At 40.3% G+C, this 22,573-nt stretch overlaps 1 protein-coding gene across 3 annotated transcripts in view; it reads right to left on the minus strand.

The window, feature by feature from the left end:
• Positions 1–22,573, minus strand: part of FHOD3 (formin homology 2 domain containing 3) — a gene marked incomplete at its 3' end in the record, with an annotated part of 418,667 nt that overhangs the window by 102,411 nt on the left and 293,683 nt on the right. For 2 of the 3 annotated variants that reach the window (XM_081996647.1, XM_081996646.1), the window contains exons 9-10: positions 16,298–16,441; positions 13,346–13,584 (exon numbers count right to left, since the gene is read on the minus strand). In XM_081996647.1, coding sequence (XP_081852773.1) covers positions 13,346–13,584; positions 16,298–16,441 — 383 coding nt within the window. Of the gene's footprint in view, positions 1–11,284; positions 11,372–13,345; positions 13,585–16,297; positions 16,442–22,573 lie in introns of all 3 variants that reach the window. The other variant, XM_081996645.1, reaches the window with a different exon arrangement.

The raw sequence follows: 22,573 nt of genomic DNA on the forward strand, positions 1-22,573 counted from the left end.
GAGCTCTAAGAAGTGACCATATGCAAATCATACACGCATCCCATCAGCTCAGAGCTCATGGTGTGCAGGTGTTACACGCCTATTAGAGCAACGGGTTTGGTAGACTGGCATTCCCAAGGCTGCTGATAGCCAAGAGCAGTGCCTGCTCCACAAGAGTCAGTTGCTGAGATTTGAGATGGACAAAATAATGAAAATTATTTTTTTACTCCTGACCCAAAAAGAGGACCTCTACAATCACCTGACTCAGCCTTTCTTATGACAGAGGCTGCAAGTTAACTGACGTCTTCGCTCCTCTCCAACTGCCCAGAAACAGGGAAGTGGCTCTGTGGGTCCATCATCATACCTTAAATGGTGGATTAATTTTAGAGATACCAGCCAGATGATTCTTCTGTCAGGCAAAGGACTCTTTCCTCAAATCTCCTTAACTTCTGGATCAAAAGCTTAGAAGAAGCTTTGATTGGAAAGGTCTCTTCCTCTGCTAATAACAACTGTAGGAGGACAGCAGGTACATGGCAACCAGCTGGAAAAGCCAGAGGAAGGAGCTGCCTGTGCCTGTGTTGGCTGCAGAGATGACCGGTGGTGTGTGTGGAGGTGGGCATGCTGCCCAGCCTGGGGAAGCTAAGTTCGGTCAAGGGAAATTTGCACAATGGAAGTAAGTATGTGCTTAGGAGCGATGCTCAATGCTTGGAAAGACCTCTTTCAGTAGCTAAACTCACAGTTTCAGACACCTGGACTATCCCTATGTCCTGGTTTCAGCTGGGATAGAGTTAATTTTCTTCATAGAAGCTAGGGTGAGGCTGTGTTTTAGATATGGAATGAGAAAATGTTGATAATGTGCTGATGTTTTGGGTTGTTGCTAAGTAGTCAAGGACTGCTCGGCTCTTCATGCTGGCCTGCTACCGAAGAGGCTGGAGGTGCACAGGAAGCTGGGAGGGGACACAGCCAGGACAGCTGACTCAGGCTGGCCAAAGAGATATTCCATACCATACAACGTCATGCTCAGTATATAAAGCTGGGACGAAGAAGAAGGAAGGGGAGAGGGGACATTCAGGGTTATGGTGTCCATCTTCCCAAGAAACCATTACATGTGATGGAGCCCTGCCTTCCTGGAGATGGCTGAAATCCTGCCTGCTGATGGGAAGTGGTGAATGAATTCCCTGTTTTGCTCTGCTTGCGTGTGCGGCTTTTGCTTTACCTGTTAAATTGCCTTCATCTCAAACCATGAGTTTTCTCACTTTTACTCTTCTGATTTTCTCCCCTGTCCCACTGTGGGGGAGTGAGCGAGCGGCTGCGTGGGGCTTAGTTGCCAGTTGGGGTTAAACCACACCACCCTAGAAAGTGGATCAGATTCAGATGAGAGGAGAGGGGTAAGCTCACAGGCAGGAATCAAGTGTGCTGTTCTTTCAACCAAACCAATAGTTGTTCCTCAGTATTATTAGGGAACAAAAATTCTGTCCATGAAAACAGATGGTACCTGCTAGCTACATCTTTCACAAAAGGTAGAAAAGGAAATTTCCACTTGACCATTTATTAAAACAGGAAAACACTGGCTACAGACAGATGACATTCTTGTAAAACTACTAACATCAGACAGACAGATGCTCAAACAGAACATCAGATTTTTTGAATTCATCTGTTTTCAACTTTCAACTCATAACCCTGAATTCAACCTTTCAGGGTTATGTGTTCATTTCTGTGTGCAATGGAGAAGGGATGATGTGGAAAAGCTCACTTTCCCTCCCAAATACACATACAAATTTGGTGTCAATACAATAGTAGAATTAAATTAAGAAAAATTATTTGTAGGAGGTTTTAAATTAAACTCGGTTGCAGAAGCCAGCATGTTTTTCAGTAGCACAGAGGAACCTATCCTGTTCAACAAAAGGCAAATATCTACCCTGAGGCAGGATGGAAGGGCTTCAGCTAATCACAGAATCCATTAAGGTTGGAAAAGACCTTTAAGATCATCAAGTCCAACCATCAACCCAACACCACCACGCCCACTAAACCACATCCTGAAGTGCCACGTCCACATGTTTTTTGAACACCTCCAGTGATGGTGACTACACCACTTCCCTGGGCAGCCTGTTCCAATGTTTGACCACTAACTCAGTAAAGAAATTTTGCCTAATATCTAGTCTAAACCTCCCCTGGCACAACTTGAGGCCATTTTCTCTCGTCCTGTCGCTAGTTACTTGGGAGAAGAGACCAACACCCACCTCGTCACAATCCCCTTTCAGGTAGTTGTAGAGAGCGATAAGGTCTCCCCTCAGCCTCCTCTTCTCCAGACTAAACAACCCCAGTTCCCTCAGCCACTCCTTGTAAGACTTGTGCTCCAGACCCTTCACCAAATTCGTTGCCCTTCTTTGGACATGCTCCAGCACCTCAATGTCCTTCTTGTAGTGAGGGGCCCTAATGCTGAAGGATCAGATATATTCAACTAACCTTAAGGCTATTTCTAGGTTACTTCAGTTCCATGATAACAGTACCAGATTAGAAGTATTTAAACAAAATCTTTATAGCAGTGAAAACAAATTTCAAAACAAGCATGGTGTTTATTTTCACCTTTAAAATGGATTACTGCTACAGGCTAACAAGCCCACCAGCCAACAAACCAAAAACCCCACAAATCTTTATAAAGTATCCCATCAGTCATGGCAGCTAACATGCACCTGCTAGGGCGCAGGTTTTGCTCGGTTGTTTCAACTAAAGTTTGACTTGACAGTAGTTATAGCCCCTTAAAATACACACATGTTTAAACAGGCTATGAAAGTGCAGTTTATGGATAGAGAACCACTAGGGCATCAAAACGAAATCTAGGCAAAGGCTTTAGAACTAATGGATTAACCTTTCTCCTTTTTAAAATAAATTATAAAAAAAAGGAATAAAAAGAGTGCCAATCAAACTTGTCCTGCTGATATTAAATAGCTACTCTAAGTTGCACAGACACAAACACAGACTGGTGAAAGGAAATGATAATGAAGGGACTCATCTACAAGTTTAGCTGAAGGCAGGGGCAAAGTCTGTAGGATGCCAGGCATCATACCTAACACACACCTAACCTAGCCGCAGCTAGATGATTTTAAAACTAAGGCACCACTCTGAAGACATTGACCCTCACTCCACAAGAACTCAAAGCACCAAAAAATGCTCTCCATCTTACTGGTCCCCAGAGATGAACAATGTATACAAGGTTATCTAGCTTCTGTCCTCTCCAGGCTCCCCCCAAACTCTTCCCTTCACATGGTTTTGATGAAGGCAGCTTGAAGAAACTCAGGCTTTCCTTGTTCTAGCTTGTAGCCCAGAAACACAAGTTTCTGACTCTCCTTGCTCCAACCCCTCCTCCCCAAAGACACAGCTAATAGAAAAATCAAAGGCTGTGCTGACAGAAAAAAACCCCACCAAAGCCAGAAAATAAGCATGAGCTAAGAAACACATTCTGCTCTGCTTGGTATCAAAGGAAATTTTTTAAGTGTAAGATATGCTTTACATCATTTTAATTCAGGAAGAATTTGACCACTAATGTGGTTTTCCAATAGGAAAAAGGATGGTCTTGCCATAATTAGGCTACCAACATTTTGGTCTGCACATACAATGCACATAAAAGTTAATTAATGAGATAACAGAAGATTAAAGTATCTCCCTTTTGGTATATGATTCCAATTTGTGTAGGGCTCATTTAACGTTTACTAAAGTCTTGCTAAATATTTCTTTCTTAATTTTGCAGGTTATTAGACAAGGCCCTAAGTGTACTTCTGAGCCTTTTGTGAGCATCCACAGAATTACACAGAAATTCCCAAGATATGCAAACACTGGAGTTCAGTGAAAAGAGGGGTCTTGGAATTCTGAAGTGACCCAGAGGAGAAAGGACCGGGGAATTGTAAAGCTATCAGGCATTATTCCCACACTCTCAGAAAATCACCCTATGTGCAGTTAATTACTGATGAGGAATGTTCTCTTCTTCTTTCTCTTTGTAATTAAGTCAAGTGCTTTTCAGTTTAACTTCTTCAAATTACTTTCGTTTAAACTTTCACTGCCTTTCAGAGGAGCAGCTCCTGACTAGGACTACAGCCCACATTCTCTGAAGTAAGATCACCATTAGCCGTTCCAGAATATTATTCTAAATTAAATACTACAGTTGGTCTCAAATTTTTCTTTCCAGATTGTTCCTCACCCACCTTGAAACCTCTGACCTGTTTTACCTCTTGCACAGCATGTGGAAAGCTGCTTCACCGAACCGCCCACAGGTGAACAAACAGAAAATGAAAAATGCTCCATCAAGAAGAGATCTTTACAAGTCACAGTGGATGCAATTTTATTTTCTTTTGCAATCACTTGCCATTATCCTCAATTCACGAGTGAAATTCCACTTCCATAGGTTAGACAGCACAATCCATAACCAAATCCCTAAGTTCTTGTAAAATAAACAAATGTTTTGGTATACTTCTGCTTCTTCTTCCTTTCTTCTATCCTAGTTTCCAGAACAGGCTCAACTAGACTTTTACGTGCAAGTCAAAAGTGGTAATAATTCAAATTCATCATTTACTACTCTGTATAAAGATATGGCAATATACTTTCCTCCTCCATTAAAAACAAAAGGAAAGAAGCCACCTGTTAACCCCGCTGCCCATTTCCATTCCACTGCTACATGTGACAGACCACTGCAGTTGGTGCAATTATGTGAAGATGAAAATACATGAAATGATACAGCCAACAACTTAGTTGGAAAGCCTCAAAATTTGGCCTTCCGCACAGAAGGGAAACTAAGATGAATAATTACAAAGGTCAAAAGGAAAATTATCCTGGAATTTCTGCCCTAAATAAAGAAAACTCTTCAGAAAAAAAGTTGAGGAAATGACAAGTAATGTAAAGTAAGCGTGTTCTTTATATGTTCACATTATGCTGTTCTTTATCTTTAGGTTACTGTTATTTTCTTATCCCTAAAATATTATCAGTAACAACTTTTCACACCTAAATAATACCTAGGTAATGCCTCCACATTTTTGATTGCTGCAGTTGGTTTATATAGGACACATCAAAGCAGAGCAAGACAGCGGTCTTGTTTAAGACGCTAGCAAGGGCTGTGCAAAGACTTCAAGAGCCCCAACTCTCTGATCATTGAACAGCACTGCTGTATGAGCAGAAGAGGTAAAGAAACAGAATCATGATGCAGGGAGACATTAGGAGCAATAAATACTGAAACATACACAGAAAGGGAGAAGAAATGCTATTTTCAGAGCTTGGAACTGCATGTTGGTTGACACTTGAAGGTCACAGTTATTGCCCCTTACTTCAAAGGGAGGGATCTGGAAATGGCATCCTGCCAAACTGCTGTCTTTTTTTTTTTCCTCCCATCAGAAACTTTCCTGGCCTCAGAGGATCATGTTTACAAACACGGGGAAGAGACTGTGGAGGTGAATCCTCTAAGGCACAGATAGGCCAGTGCATAAGACTACCACGGGCCTCTGGAGAAATGTAATCAAATCCTGGTCTGGCATTACATTTCCTCAGGTAGTGCACCAAAGCTAAATACACGGGGGGGGGGGAATATTAGGCTGAGTCACACTGTGCTTTCATTTGCCATGCAGCTATAACCTCATTTAAGTCTCAGTGCTTTCTTCATTCCTACTACAATTCAAGCAGGGAAAATCTACCGCTGCTTTTATAGCGAAGTCCAGTGCTGTCAACTGGACTTCGCATGTATACCAGGTGTAAAACATTTCCTTTCAGCAAGATCCACAAAGAGCAAACAGCACCCTTCCACAAAGGTATTTTAATTCAGAGAAAAGGTGGCGATATCAAACTGAGACAGCAATAGGACCAGTACACGAAATACTCATCAAGCTGTAACTTTTTTAAATTTTTTATTATTACCCATGCATTAATAGGTGAATCCCTACCTATACATAAATAGAGTCTTTTGTTTGTGGTATGGGTTTGAAAGAAAACTTTTCTTAACCCATCTCGTGTCTCTTCCTCTACTGCATTGCTTACAGGCACGTCCAAGATATTCTTACAAAAAGTAAGATCACAAATTTCACATTTTTATTCACCTCCTTTCAAATCTGCTTGACTTCATGCTTCAAATAAACCTAGCTGCACGAAAAAAATGTGTCCTCCTTGTCCTAAAACTAAAATAGCAGCACCTTAACAGATCAGATTTTGTATGTTGTTGTTGTTATCAATGACTAATAAAGGTCTGATGCTATGAATAGATGCGACCTTACCAAGAGTTTTGATTTCATGGATAGATCTCCTTTCCAAAACCACTGTTTTTACAACCCATTTCCACATTTGCCCATACCAACCGAATTAAGAATAAAGTTAATGTCTCCGCCATAACTGACCATATGCCATTCCATTTCAAAGCCACCAACCATGCCACGTAGCTCAGACCACATACATATTTGTATTAAAGGGATCCTTAGCATATCCACAGATACGTGGCTGCGTGTTTATCCTGGAGATGTTTGCTTTGTATAGATTTGTACCTCAGTTGTTTTAAATATCCAAAACCAGGAACCAGTGACACAAGTAGAAATACATTTGTTTTCTTCTATTAAAGCAATAAAAATAAATAAATTAATTACTTTTCTCTTCTAGGCCTTTAATAATCTGTATCACAGCCTGAGTCTTGCATTAAATGCTGATGTTGAGTCTCCCTACTTTGCTGTTTCATACCTATCATAGCATTCATCATATTTGCCACAAGAGATGTGGAATGTACCCATCCTAAATAAAATAAAATAAATCCCACCCACCACCATAACCAGCAGTTTGATTCATAGCCGTAAGTATTTACATACCAAAACATTTCACACAGTGAAGTGGAAAGTCACCAGAACTTGGAACATCATGACAAAACCTAGAATTTTGCCATAGTAAATGCTAGAGAAAAATCAAAGATTAGTTATGGTTTAGGATGTCTGAAAACATAGAGAATAATAATAACAAAAAAAGAACTCTCAGCTGTATTTTGGACAAACTACCCCTGCAGGCCTGGCTCTATATGAAGCAATTTGAATAATCAGTTAATAGGGCATAATAGCCAAACTAAGGTCTGTGCTGTCGGTTAGAAACTCGACAGGAATCCAAAGTTAAGCAGAAAAAATGCTTAGCATCAGAGGCTCAGCTGTGTTCATTGTTTTCTGGTAAAACCAAAATAGAACCACGATCTCTTCCTGAACCTCAGCCACCCTCAAGCATCAGAAACATGTATTTTCTAACAAACAGATCCTTATGACTTCTCAGCACAGCTTTCCTTTATTTAGACAACAATTTTGCAATTTTTTTCTAGGATTGGAAAGGATGTGAAAGCCCTTGAGCCCAGCATGCACCATGCAAAGTGCTGTGTCCAGCTAGCCCAGAAATTTGCAGGAAACTTTGGCATTCCCTGTGCTACTCTTTGCTCAGAGGAAGAGTCCCAATAGCCTTCCAGGCAGGACCCTAACAAAAGCATGATTTGTAATTCCCTGTTTGGTCCTCTGCTGTTTTTTCCTTATCAATACAGTTCTCCTGAAGGCCAAGCTTCTTCAGATTGAAAAATCTGGAAGCCTCAGGTGAACCTGAACAGTTGGTCTTCCTCATACCTTTTTAGCGCCACGGGCTGAAAAAGACAGCTTCTTAAATCCAGCTTCGGTCACCGATTCAGGATGCCGGCTCTGCTCTGATGGGTGCTTAAGCTGGCAGTCAGCCCTTCTGCTTGTTAGGTTTCAAACACAGGAATACTGACAAGAAAGCTCTAACCGAGGCCTTGTTATCTCTAGATGAACAAGTTTAGTGTTATATGATCAATCCTAGTAATTCTTTTGCAATTTTTGATGATATAAAATAAATCAAAGCTATGAAAAAGAAGAATAAGAAAGCAGAGAGTCTAGTAAAGTGAGGTAAATGCCTAATCCTAGCTATTCACAACTTTATAAATCTCAGTCTTTGATCATAACTAATTCCACAGAGCTTTGACAGAGCCATTCACTCAAATGCTGGGAAGGGGTGTCAGTGTAAATCTCACAGAAGCTCCACTGAGTACATTTGCTAAGTCTGGCTGAGACAGCTCCGATGGGGCACCCAGGGAGAGAGACGGGGATGGTCACTGCGCAGTACTGAAGAAAGGGAAATGCACAGCAAAATGTGAAACACATTAATTTGAAAAACTGTGAGAAATAGTTGTTTCTCGTTTGTACACATAGGGCTCCTGCAGACCACCTGTTCAGTGCTCAAGACAGCACTGAGAACCTCCAAACTACCTGCCTTCCACTCCCTCGAAGCCAGACACGAGACTGAAAGACAGACAGACAGACAGCAATTTGTTTTTTAATTATATAGCCAGAAATCACTGCATACAATAACAACATCAATCTAGTGCAAGTTCCATGCCACTCCTTACATTTTTCCCCAACTCTATCCATTGTGTGGTTGGAAAAAGCTAGCTTTACTTTAAAAAGAAAAAAAGACCCAAACAAAACAATAAAACCCATGGAAGAATTTGTTTAAGTCTGCTGCTTAAGAAAGAGCATGCTAGACCACAGATTGAGAGCTCTCAATTTGGACCAGCGTAGAAAACCTTAGGAGGTGCCCTCAGCGAAGCATTTAAAATGTCATGTTAACAGGACTGAAGCTCCCCCCAGGCTTTTTGGTGCTCTATGCCATCACGGTAAAAGAAAGACGTTTTGAGCAAAGCAAACTTGCTGGTGGTCAGGACTGGCATTTTAAAATATACTGCAGCAGCTACATATCCTTAAACCAACCTTCAGCCTTTCTTAGTTAGTAGTCATTATCAACTTCTTTACTTATTTATTTATTAACAGGCGCATTAACCTTGGTTTCATTCTCCATGAAAACTATTTTAACGCAAAGCAGATTTGGGTCTTTATTTGTTTTGAACCACAAGTGAAAAAACGATACATTTAGTTTGGAAGAAGGTTGCCAAATGGATGAAAAAGGCCTGCAAGTTTTCCTTTTGGTTGCCCTTAGCATTTACGGTCAACTTTTCCCAGCTCAAAACCCAAAGTCTGCTCTCAATTAGCCTGGCATAAATCAGAGCAACTCCATTGACTTCAGACAGCTTTTCTGGACATAGAACATTGTGAGACAGAACAGAATTTGGCCAATATTGTCTTTTTTTTTTGTTTTACCGGCACCATAGACTTTTCTCTTCTTGGAAGACCTATCGGTTGACACAAAGCAGATGACTCTGGACAACCTGTTTGATGTGGTAAACAAAAGCAAAGTGACTGCCAAACCAGCTGATGGAGTTAGAAAGAAAAGAAACATGAACACTGTGGGAAGAAGAATACTGAGGAAGAACTTGAACCTTCTACTGATTTTGGTAGCAAAGTCCAAAAATAACCAAGAATACTGCCCAAAACAAAAGTGCAGTGTTAAGAGTGTGACTTTAATCTCTAACCATGTCCATTAGAAGCAATCCCACTGAACTTGATGGTGCTAATCCACTGTAAAACCAGACACAGACATCTGCAACCACACACAAAGTTTAGATACCAGCAGGAGCAACACAATAAGTGTATCATTAATATTGTTACATGTTTCCTATTGGTAAAGAAAATGTAATGAAGGAATAGAGAGACTGAAACCCATTTCGCAGACTATTTTTCAGAAAATACAGCACTGCAAAAACTTATTGCAAACTTTTTTCCTGCCTCGAGAGGGACTAGGATTATGAACCAAAAGGAGGTCATTACTAGAAGACACATCTTCCCTGGACAAACAAAAGTTACTTTCAGTTTAGAGGGGTAATAGGTAATTTTTATCCATTTGTACAGTTTCCTCTCTATAACACTAATGATGGAAGCGAAACAGGCACAAGAAGCCTTTCTTTTGACAAAAGCAGGTGATGCCTGCATCGTATTTTACCATACGATTGGATGGTAAAATGGATTTTACAATTCCATTACAAATTGCAGTGAGGACTAAACTCCTGATGCTCTATTAAAGTCCTTTAAACCAATAAATATATTGCATCAGAGACCATGTGCTCAAATTTGAAAACTTGATCTCAGTAGGAACACTGCAGAGAGAAAAACCTCTTTCCACTTAAGGTTAATTTGAACTTTATAAATGTGTAAAAACTTTGTACAAGGCATTCACCTTCACTATTTTTCTGTTTAAATGTTAATGAATAGAAGCCATGAAACTTTTACTTTATTTTTTTGTCCCAGTTTAGCTATCAGGTGTAGAGATACTGCTGTGTTCATCTGGACTATTTCAATGAAAGTTGAGAGATTCGCTGGGACATGATAAAGCAGGAAGGCTGGTTTTCCTCTTCCTACCACAACTACAGATTTGGGCAGATTATGAGACTAAAAATGTGAAAGACAGAATCCGCTTTTCTGAAACGCTTGTTTACCAGAAACCCAGCAGGATTTATAGAAGTGCCAACAGTTGACTAGCCTCTTGTTATGGCAACTTTAAAAATTTCACTGGGCATAGAATTTGCCTCTTCGGGTACCAAAACGTATTCTGTGGTCTGTAATGTCCAATGGGAAAAAACCCGATTTGCTAGCTACCAGTAATACTCTTTGTCTTTACATGCTAAGAGGGTCAGAGAAAAGGATTTCTATTTAACCAATATGTGAAGTGAAGATCAGTGTTACATACATTCATAATTGAATGCCTCTTTCCTTATAGAGGCAGGTGAGCAAGTTAGAAAATCCAAATGGCGATGAAGAGAATTTAATTCTTTTCCTAGAGAAGATTCCAAGGGCAACTGCAACATGAAATTAAATTTGACTGTTTAAATGAAGATTTGTTTCTTGGATTTCAACTTAAATTAAGATATAAATTATGTCAGCTTCAAGGAGGATGTAGAGCAGAACTGGATTTTTTTTTTTTCCAGAAAAGGAAGATAATTATTGAAATTATGCTATGTTGGTGAAAAAATACTTGAAAGAACTTATGAAACTAATCTGACATGTTTCTGCTGCCCCAATACAAAAAATCATCTCAAACACAAATTCATTAGGAATTACTGAAAACTGAAAAATAAAGCGAATAAGCAGACATTAATAGTGAGAAAACATATTGTAGCAGTTGTTATCCTGCGTGACTTGTATTTGTTTAACTACAGTAAGAGAATCAACTATTTTTGTAGTGTTGAAGCATCCCCTTATTTCTAATCCAAATTAATCAGTTTAACAAATCAACGACATCTGCTGCACATCCCTGGGTACAGATTCTCAGTCACACTGGTCAGTCATGAAGCAGGGCCCAAGATCATGCACGAGGTACCCCATGCAGAGCAGCTGAAGCCCGCAGCTGTACTCACACTGAAGATGCTTTAAACTCAGCCTCAAATGCACTGTCATCCTTGTCATCAGCCTGTACGACCACGGGGCGCTCAGCCTCCAGCTCACTGAAGGGCCGGCCAATAGAAGGTGATGGAAAAGAAGCATGAATGTGTTGCCAAATGCAAGAAGGTGGGGAGAAAAAAAAAAAAAAAGAAAACCAAAAACCACTATGCGGTATACAACACGCAACTACTGTTTAAATTATTTAGAGTCTTGCATTTTTACATTGCCTGAAGCCATTAAGCTCTAGTGAACTCAGTTTGCTTTGCAAGAAGGGCTGCCTACATGCAACGCAGGATTTGAAGGCTCTAAGTTCACATCCAAGTGCTAACCAACAGAAACCCGCAAAGATCTTCCCAAATGTTATAACCAGCACAAGATGCGCTCTTCATGGAGTATGCTTTGGTTTTGCAAATTGCACCTTCAGCCACAGGATGACAGTGTGCAGCTTTGGCTATCTGCAGTGCGTGTATCTTCACCTGAGCCAGTCAGCCAGCCTCCCTTTATAGTTAACAGAGAGAAACAGCCAGTTTCAGAGCATGATTCATCTTGGTTGAAATTTCAGGCACGTAGAATAAGTTAGATAACTGAAGGCCTAACAGTGCTTGCTGCACTTCACTGACATCAAAGGGAGGCGAGCTGATCAGACATCTAACTTAGGCAAAATTAATTCCAGCCCTCTTGTGAGGTAGTCAGTCACGTTGAGGATCTGCAGCTCCCTCTTCTCCTAAGCGTGTGTAGCCCGAGCCAACCGTTATGGGACTGGCAACGACACTAGCTTTGACTGATTCCAGCGCTACAGACTGCTGCTCAACTAGTCTTTACTGTCTCTCTCTCACTAATTATAAAACATTAGATATATTCACTACTACAGCATAGCCTCAAAGAAAAATATTTATGCTGGAGTGCTGATTGGAAAGGGGGAAAATACAGAATGAACTGTAACATATTGTGCTGATGGGAAGGGGGGTGGTGGTTGTATGTATTGAGTATTGTGGGACCTAGGCAAGACGTAAATGGTATGGAGTGAGGGATGGAGAACATGTTGGTTTTCGTTGGGATAGAGTTAATTTTCTTCATAGTAGCTAGTATGGGGCTATGGTTTGGATTTGGGCTGGAAACAGTGTTGATAACATGAGGGTATTTTAGTTAGTGCTGAGCAGTGCTTACACATAATCAAGGCTTTTTCTGCTCGTCACACTGCCCCACCAGCGAGGAGGCTGGGGGTGCACAAGAAGTTGGGAGTGGACACAGACAGGACAGCTGACCCCAACTGACCAAAGGGATATTCCATACCATATGGCATCACGCTCAGCAATAAATCTAGGGGGAAGGTTGGTGGGGTGGCGCTGCCTGGGGACTGGCTGGGCATCAGCTGGTTGGTGGTGAGCAATTGTCTTCATTTGCATCACTTGTCTTTCTTGGGTTTTACTTCTCTCTCTCTGTTGTTTTCCTTTTCATTACATTTTTAAAAAATATTATTATAATATTTTATTCCAATTATTAAACTGTTTTTATCTCAACCCACAAATTTTCTCACTTTTACCCTTCTGATTCTCTTCCACCATCCCACTGGGGTGATTGAGTGAGTGGCTGTGTGGTGCTTAGCTGCCAGCTGGAGTTAAACCACAACACACATCCAGGACAAATAGCTCTGCATTACTGTGATGTTACAATCTTCTATTACGTCACTATACTGAATATAAAATCTGTCAATGGATGAGAATAACCTTGGTTAGTTCCCATGTCCAATGCTCTACTTGATGTGGTTTGGGTCCGTTTAAGTAGAGTGGATGGTGCCAAAGAACTTAGCTATGTAGATAAACCAAGTCACGTACAAATTCACTTCTTTGTTGTTTTTTGGGGTTTGTTTTGTTTTGTTTTGTTTTAACTTTAAATATGCTTTTTTTTTTTCCTTTTTGAATCAGTGGAAAGAGAGGAAAAAAGAAAACATAAGTCTAGCAGATTAATAAAGTGCAATGAACAAAACAGAAAGTAATAGGGGAAAAGAAAGGACTATCCCCAGCTCATGCACTTACCTCTCACTGAGATCTTCAACGCGCTGTCCGTGGCCTAGCATGAAGCTAGGGTTCGACTGACTGCACGGACTCGCAGGGGCCGATAAAGTGCTTTTGACGTTCTGCACCGAGTGCCTGCGGCTCCGTCGGCGCTCTAATCCCCTTCGCTCGCTAGCACCAAGACTGGCCCTTCTCCGGTCCTTCCGCCCACTGGGAGGGGGGTCAGCAGTCTCATCCCCATCCTCATGTCTCAGTGTCATCTGAGAAAGAAAGGAGAAAGGTGAGGCTTCTGCAATGGTTCCTTTAGGCACCACAGGTCTTCACAACTAGGCTTTAAAAATTAATTGATCTCAACATGATTAACTCCTATTAGTGTCACCATTTCTATAGAATCACAGAATCATTAAGGTTTGAAAAGACCTTTAAGATCATCAAGTCCAACCACCAACCCAACACCACCATGCCCACTAAACCATGTCCTGAAGCATCACGTCCATACGTTTTTTGAACACCTCCAGTGATGGTGACTCCACCACCTCCCTGGGCAGCCTGGTCCAATGTTTGATCACTCTCTCTGTAAGAAATTTTTCCTAATATCTAGTCTAACCGCTCCCCCCCCACCCCACCCCGGTGCAACTTGAGGCCATTTTCTCTCGTCCTGTCGCTAGTTACTTGGGAGAAGAGACCAACACCCACCTCGTCACAATCCCCTTTCAGGTAGTTGTAGAGAGCGATAAGGTCTCCCCTCAGCCTCCTCTTCTCTAGACTGAACAAACCCAGTTCCCTCAGCTGCTCCTCGTAAGACTTAATTATAAGTCTTATTATATATATAAATTATATACTGATGCTTTGTATAGAACACTACAGGATATATATCTCTCCTAGTTTGCTTTTTTTAACGTAGGACTTAATTTTCAAGGAAGCTGAGCAATGTTGGACACTTAGCTCTCTGTATTTGCTTCCAAAATACTTAGGTGAAACCTTAACTCTACTGAAATCAACAAAAAAAACCTCTCATGCATTGACTGATTGAACATTTCCTCATGTTCAGACATGACACTTGTAATGATCGAGTGGAAGTTACCATCTACTACTTTGGAAAGTATCTCAGAATAGTGTCATCATTTCTATCCAGCCAAAGAAGAGATCAGCAGATCTGTATGTAACTGTATTCCTCTTAAAAATATCAATTTTTACAGATCTCCCTGCAAAGTAAACAAAGGGAAAAAACCTGACAAACAAATCTATTTCTGTGAACTGGTATCACAATGGATTAAAAGGAAAAAAGGTAGACCATACATCTCCTCTAACCCTCACAGTTTTTAGGTTAGCATAATTACTTTCATGTATGCCTTTCAGTGGAAAATTTAGTATTTCCTGCCAGTCCAGAAGCACTGTCAATACAGAGGAACAGATGTATATCAGAAAAGAAAAATGCTGAGAATAGCATGGCCACAATGACATTTGACAGAAACTTCTGAGACAGGTTGGGAGCTCATCAGTTAGAAATAGTAGAGGAGTAAAATATGGGTGCAACACCTTGTATCTTGAACTACAGCACGCTGTTGATACGCCAATGTGACATACCTCTAGCAGAAACAAAGCAAGTGCTACATTAGGGTGTGTGAGGAGAGAGATCACTGGCAGAAACAAAAAAGTTACTGGTGGATCTCATCTGAAATGCAGCATAACATTTAAGTAATCTTATTATTATTATATGAGAAAGATCCATTCAAATAGGCATTCAAATAGGCAGAGGTACAGAAGAGGGCGATGTGGGTGATCAGAAGAATGCAGATCTTCTTGTTTCTATTAGTCTTGTTATTCTGATAATTCTTACCAGAAGCAACTTTAACAAAACAAAGGTAGGGGGAAGTGTGGTATCTCTGCTTAGGGTGTAAAATCTATTTCAGTGGGGAAGAAGAGATTTTTCAGATGAAAAACAACAATGTGAGAAAAAAGAAAGAATGTGCATAGGCATATCTCAATTTAGTCTGGTCACCAAGAGAAAGCTGGTACCCAGCTAAGCCAACTGCTAATTATGCAATCAAATTTTCAGTAGGCACAACGTGCACAAAAAAAACCCGCTTTTAAGATTAATGATCATCTTTTAAGAAGGATTTTATGAGCTGACGCCTCTGACAATAGAAAAAGAAAGAAGCACATGGAGCCCTCTCATTCTCATGTTCTATATTGGCCTGACTCTTTCTGCAAACTGCTGTACATAAAGTTTAACTCTGCTGAAGTTAGTGAAGTGACATGGGTGTAGAGTTGATGAAGAAAATGGAGAATCAAATCCACCAAAATCCTTTTCCTGGACTTAGATGGAGGTAAAGTAATTTCATTTCATCACACCAGAACATGAATTCACATTTGCATTACATTAACTTCAGCCTAAACCTCCCCACTCCAACACTTCCCGCAGTCTGTATTATATTTACATATAAATACTTGAGAAGTAGTTATTTTATACCTAGGTGGTGAATGTGGAGTCACTCATTACTCCATTGCTGCAAACTGTATAGGATCCAATCCAGTGTAAACTCGTAAACAAGGACTTGTTGGGTATTCAGCTGCAGATCAAGCGGTATTTGTGAAGCTGAGCTCAGCCGAACTTTTTCATGTGCTGAGTACTTTTTCATATGGAAAGAACTTCTACTTACTTCAGGATGTGTAACCAGCAGTCTGAGAAAGTTTTAATTGCAGGCAGAACTGCCTCTAAGGAGGCTAGTAAACGTGCTAGTTTGCCTTGGAGTATGCCCCAGCTTTAGCATGAAATGCATCTGCATTAAACGCAGCTGTGTACCGTAGCAGGTCGCATACACGAATGTGTGCAATACTTCTAGCAACCAGATGTTTTTCTTTTAAAACAAAATAGATAACCAAATTTCACCTAGGTTACATTCCCCCCTCCTTTTGTCTTTGAAGTTTGCACAAGCTGTAAGATGCATAAACCAGGGCATGTTATGTTACCTCATAAATGTTAAATTGCTCAACTAAGTCCAAGTCTGTTCCTTTCTTGTTCAAGTGTCTCTGTGAAATAGCTTCAATGCCTAGCTCTTCCAGACAGTCCACCACGTCGTAGAAAGAGTCTTGATCTGGCAACCCCGACAGCGTCTAAGAATCAAAGGAAAAACATTTAAATCTGTTTGTTTTGAAAAGAATTAAACAAAGGTTTTTAAAAGCGGGTGGCAAGTGGTGCTACGAATGATTTCAATAAAACAAAACCCATCATGTGGGATTAGAGACACCGCTAGAAAATAAAAAACAAGTGGCACAGCTTTTAACAAACAACTTTGTGCGCTGTGCAGAAAAATGAATAATTGGCAAAACAAATCGATGTTGTTATTTCATACAAAAAAGTATAGAAAATGTGGGTCTTTAAAATACACAGTTGGATTCTTCCCGTCTTCATTCAAGTACAGATTTAAAGAACAGAGAATGTTAAAGCATCAAACGCAGGGATAAAAGCAAAGAGAGAAGAAAAAAAGGTTTAGCTAAAAACAGTGAAGTTGATTTCCTACGGATTCCTGTAAATTCGGCCTTAAGAAGAAGTCCAATGCACAGCTGTGTGACGGCAGGGCAGCAGGAAATATCCTGCACCGTGTGCCTACTGTCCTCCATACCTGCAGCAGTGGTCATCCTCCCAGCGCACAAATTGTTTTATATTACAGAGATACTGACTCCTTTCCTCCCTTCCTACCCTTTCAACTTGAAAAGTCTTATTAAAGGTACACTGACTCCTTAATTCCCATAAAATGTTAAACTAATTCCTGATTATGGAGTAAGCTGTTACCAGTGACACTAGAGAGGAGCTTTTTCACACTAGAAAATAAAGAATGCCAATAATAATAGTTATTGAAAAAGAACTGTTTGAGTTCAGAGCCTTCTATGGCACCTGCTGTACATTCAAGAGAGAGCACTTTTCCTACCATGGTAATTTCCCATTTTTCCGGTGAATTTAGAAAACCAAGAAAAGGAAGGTGGTCTTCTGCAGTATACCATAGTATGCCACTGCGGTGTATGTGGCGAGAGGGATTGGATCAAGCCACTCACAGCTTTACTGCAGAGTGACGCATGGGAAGAGGACATGGGCATCGGACAGCTTTGTCCAGAGCACAAGCGAACTTTATCCACCAGAGTCCTGCAGACATTTACAAAGTCAACAGAAAACACTGCTATTCTGGTTTGATTTGTGCTCAGCTTGTGCTGAGTTTTTACTGCTCCTTATGGATGATGCAGAAGAATAAGTGTAATCCCGCGCACGTTGAGCAGAAACTGCTGAACATACTGTGTAACCTACTTGCAGAGCAACATACACCTGATCGCAAGAATCAGTCTATACGGGGTCATTTCTGCAAAACAGATGAGAATGCAGACTGGAAGCAACACTAACCACTAACACTAACTGGAAGCAACAATAACCAGAAATTACTCTGGACTAGCTCAGCAGAGAGATGCTTACTCTGAAGTAGTTTCCTCTCTCCTATTCAATTAGCCAAGCAATTTATCTATACTCCCAGTAGAGAAAGAGCAAGAGATAGAGACATCACATGCAAAAACCAGGCCCTCTCCACAGTTTCATCTTCTCATATCTGGGATGGGATGAACTCTGCTCTGAGAATACTGGTTTTCTGGAGCACGGCTTTTCCAAAGTGGCTCTGAGCAGCAGAACGCAGAAGAGAGCAGCCACTCTGGGCTGCCTCCCTACACCAAGCAGCATTACATTCAGGAAAATTGGTCTGAATTATGTGAATAACAAGAGAGAGGAAAAGACAGCTGACATACCCTGTCCTGTTAAAGCACCTCTTTCCTGTGAAAGAAGGCACTGGAAAACGTGCATCACCAAGGTACATTGAAATTTAATTTTTTTTTTTTTTTTTAACTAAACACAACACAGCAACATTTTCTTCTTCAGTACTACAGGACTATTGCCTGATGTCTGGTGAGGTCCACCGCAACAGGGATGCTTAGCACAACCACCGATGAAGTGTTAGGGTTGTGAGTTCAGGGTCTAATTAAGAATTTCTCTCTGTCCAGGACACTGTTTAAGCCTCTTTTTAAAACCCACTGAAGACCATGGAACTGAATTTTCCTGAACAGTGCTGAAAATAGATGCCATGTACATTTTGTTCTTTCCTAAACTGACACTTAGCATTGAGTAGAAATCTGAGGACTCGCCAAATGAAGCTATCACATCATAAATTCAATGAAGCTTTAACACAGGTATGGAAAAACTGTAACAGAAAACGATGTCTATTAGGCTTTCTCTTGCTTATGAAAGAAGTAGACAGCAGCTATGCTGACCTGAGTGTCTTCAGGCACAGTAAGATCTGATGACTTACGTGCAAAAGGGTGGACAAACAGTCAGGTCTTCTGCACAGATCTGCTGAGCATTTCCTTCTTAAAATATCAGGAAATAGTCTTAATGTTGATATGCAGATCACCTACCTTCAAATACAGCTTTTTAAAAAAATCTGAGGCCAGGAAGGCTGTAGACAGGGAAAACAGCAGCATAAGGTAGTATTTACTGGCAACCCTGCTCTTGTCAGCAGCCTTTTATTGGTTAATATAATTTTAAATCATGCAGCAGTGGAAATCTGATCTTCACTACTGGCCAGAACTGGGCAACTGAACTCTCAAGTATGAAATCAAACATTTTTCCTTTGCATGGTTTGTCATTAAACCACACAGATCCATTTTCAGAGCCTAACGCATATCAAATTCAATTTCTAACATTATAAAATGGGATGTAAAAGGGCACCTCTGGTGTCACAACAAGGTCAGTTCAGTTAGTCCAGGAGAAAGATATTTGCAGTAACTAAACACAAGTAACATGAGGTCCTTGCATAAAATGACTGATTAATTCTGGCTCGTGATATTAGAAAGCAAGAGTGGGCCCTCATTTTCTTCACGGCTTTATAAAGGAAACAAAAGCTGCAACCGGCAGAACAGAGTTCATAAATTGGGCAGGTCCTTCCAAGGTCCTTGCTCCTTCCTGAGTACCTGGATAAGTTCAAAATGATACTGCCATATCAAAATATACATACAAGTCCCAAATATTTCCTCCTGCTCTGAAGATTGAACTTTACAATATGAAAGCCTGTCTAGAGAATTAAAATTTAGCGACTTGGAGAAGTGTGTTTAAACCATACTCTGTGGTTTGCTTGATGAATTTTGTTACGTTCAGAACTCGGGTGTACGAAGGAAGCATGAATATGAATGTCAAGACTCGTTCCTATGCCTCTAACCGGTTTTGATTTGAGGAAACATCCCTGAATTAAGATTTTTACTTGTTTTTTGTATGATTTTACAAATTGCTCTTAAGCCCTTGCAGGAAAGCGTATGCAACTTTGGGTTCTTCCCTCCCAGGTTGCTGCTTTTGGAATGGCAAAATGGAAATTAAAACCAAAACCCCAGCCCAAGAGTATTGAGCTTGGTATATCTTCTTAACCACATTTTTACCAAAGTCTAAACAATACGTTTTATCTACTGCTAACTGTAACAGTCCCAATGGAAAGAAAGGCAAGAAAACTGCTGAAGTTGTATCGCGGGTAAAAAAGAAAGACTTTTATGGGAGTATAGCAGCCAAGTGTTTTCCTGGAGGATAAAAACTATTGGACAACATACTCAACTGGTAACAGCATAATATTCTTATCGCTACATATCCTCAGTTACGCTTCTGAGCAAAACCTGACATAAATTAGTGGTAGCCTATGCCTGGCTTCAGACAGCAAGGCTCTCTATTTTAAAATGTGTAGCCCTGGCTGCCACTAGCTAGTAAAATTAATCAGTATGGTGCCTTTTGTCATTTACAAAACAATCACACTATAAACCAGGGGTGCAGAGAGGATACAGACAGCAGAAAGTCCAGCCAAATGCATTTGGTGTGCAATGCTTTACAGGCAAGTCCAAGTAACGTAAGAGTACTGCTCTGGTTACTAAACATCCAACACACTGGGCTTCACTAGAGGGCCCAGGCACCAGATAGAGAGACGCTATCGAAATCTTACGTGCTATGGTGAAAAACACTACGCGGTAAATGAACACGCTCACGGGCATTAGCCAAGTTTTCAATTCCTTTGGGATAGGAAGAAGCATCTCTCATGTATGCGTTTTCCCAGGAACCACAACTGCTTCTAAAACATCTGGTGCAGCCAACATCAGATCCAGGACGCAAGACGATCATTGTTCGAGTGTGGCAGTGGTGATGTTCTTAAGGCAGGTCACCAAAAATCGATGTGCCAGCTGCTGTATTAATGCCACATTGGACTGAAACAGCACTTTTTCAACTACAACTGATGGACCGCCCGTGGGTGGTATCCGAAGGTCCCACTAGTAACCACTGGCCTGGAAGCTGGTGCTTAAATTCCAGTCTTATACTGGACCTGCTAAAAAGCATTCAGTGCTTAATCCAACTATAGCAAAATGTATTAATTTTTATATACCTCATAATTATTTTATCTACTTTTTTGTTTTTAAATGTATTGTATGATATGAGAGAATAGGCAATATTTAAATACAGGTAAAAGGAAAATCAATAGCAATCTTAGAACTAAAAACTTCCAGTGTAATCTCAATAATGAAGAGGTTTCATAGCAAGTAAATAGAAAACTAATTGACTGCAACACACAATTTTATTTCTGCATTTGATGAGTAGGGTTTTTCTTTTTATATAAAGGAAACACAAAGGCTTTAATCTATTTGTACCTCAGAAACAAAAATTAAGAATGTAGAGATTACAATAAGATCCAACAGATCACAGGAACCAACCAAGGAAGATGACAAAGTTTATACTGGAACTATACATAACCTGAAGTATCTGTATTGGGATCAATCTCATTTAAGAGATTCATTAACGCCTACCCCCCCGCAAATTAAGAGAGCGTTAATGAAATGACAGCATAAGTAAGTTGGTTAAGCATCAGCAAAAAGAAGGAAGAGGATAAATGGATTGGAGCGATTCGTATGTCTGGGCAGATATGCTTTCTGGTCCCGAGCAGGAAGGAAAGCAGTCTGTAAAAGTATACATGGAGAAAGAAAAGGGGGAAGTATGCTTCCTCAAGACAAATCCCTTGTAAGGACTCTGCCTGCACTGAAATCTTTGAAATTTCCTTGCCTAGAGAAGCTGAAACCATCTGAGGCTTCTTTGTATTCTCTGTGGGAGAAAAAAATTACAACTGTGACATGCTGCTTGCTGTTTTCTCTATAATCATGAAAAAAATCCCATTAAAAACATCATAAAGCTGTCCATAAGCCAGATCATAATTACAAGTGTGGCATTGTGGGGTTCCTCTCTTCCTTGATCTTCATAACTGCCTTGCTCCTTTGACTGCGAGATGCTTTTTCTTTTTTTGTGTTTTTAAAGAGCTACCTCCTCCTAAAAATAGCTTTAGATGTAGTGAAAAACTCAGACTAAAGTGATCAACTAAAGGATGATAAAAAAGTCAACATAGAACACATTTTTTTAAGAAGTCAAACACCAGGTAGATACAACTGTGAAAATGATGAAGAGAATTATCTCAGAAGGAGGAACTGGTACACAAAACAACGAGGTGTAAAATGAAGCTGTTAAAAACTAGTCGCTTCGGCTTTAATAGCAGCTACAGACAGAAGCATATAAACCTGGTGATGCCTTTCCGAAAGAGTACATCAGTGAGATGAGGTGGTCTTTTAAAGTCAAGAGGATCCTTACTACCATGTAAGCAGGAGCAAGAGTGGCTCTAAGTAAAACATCAGTGACATCAGTGATGTCACTGGGCGACAGTAGTCCCCCTCAGGCATCTTTGCTGCCATTAAGAAACTACTTTATCAAAAACCCCAAAGCAACCCGCGGCTCCAAACATGTAGCCATGAGCACAGTAAACTGGCAGCCTGATTTATGACCCCACCAACACTCGGGATCTTGAACTGAACATAATGAATAACAATAACAATATTCTGTAATACTCTGGCCTATTAAGTATAATCATAAAACACATGGCTATTTTGATTTGCTAGTAGTATGCTGATCTTCTGTGCTCTTTAAAAGATCCATTTTTAATTTTAGTTACCCTAAGATTTGTTTAGACTAGACGCTAATTTTTAAGGAGTTTACGCTAATAAATTTTTAACTTCTACAAACCTTTCACTTTCTCCCTCCTCATAGCACAACTGAATACTTTGGAAAACGTTTGGTTTTACTGCAAAACTACTACTTGTAGTACAGGACACCAGAAAATAGAAATAAAGAAGAAAAAACGTAACCTT

The sequence above is a fragment of the Phaethon aethereus genome (assembly GCF_964289735.1).
Source record: "Phaethon aethereus genome assembly, chromosome: 2".
Taxonomy (NCBI): Eukaryota; Metazoa; Chordata; class Aves; order Phaethontiformes; family Phaethontidae; genus Phaethon; species Phaethon aethereus.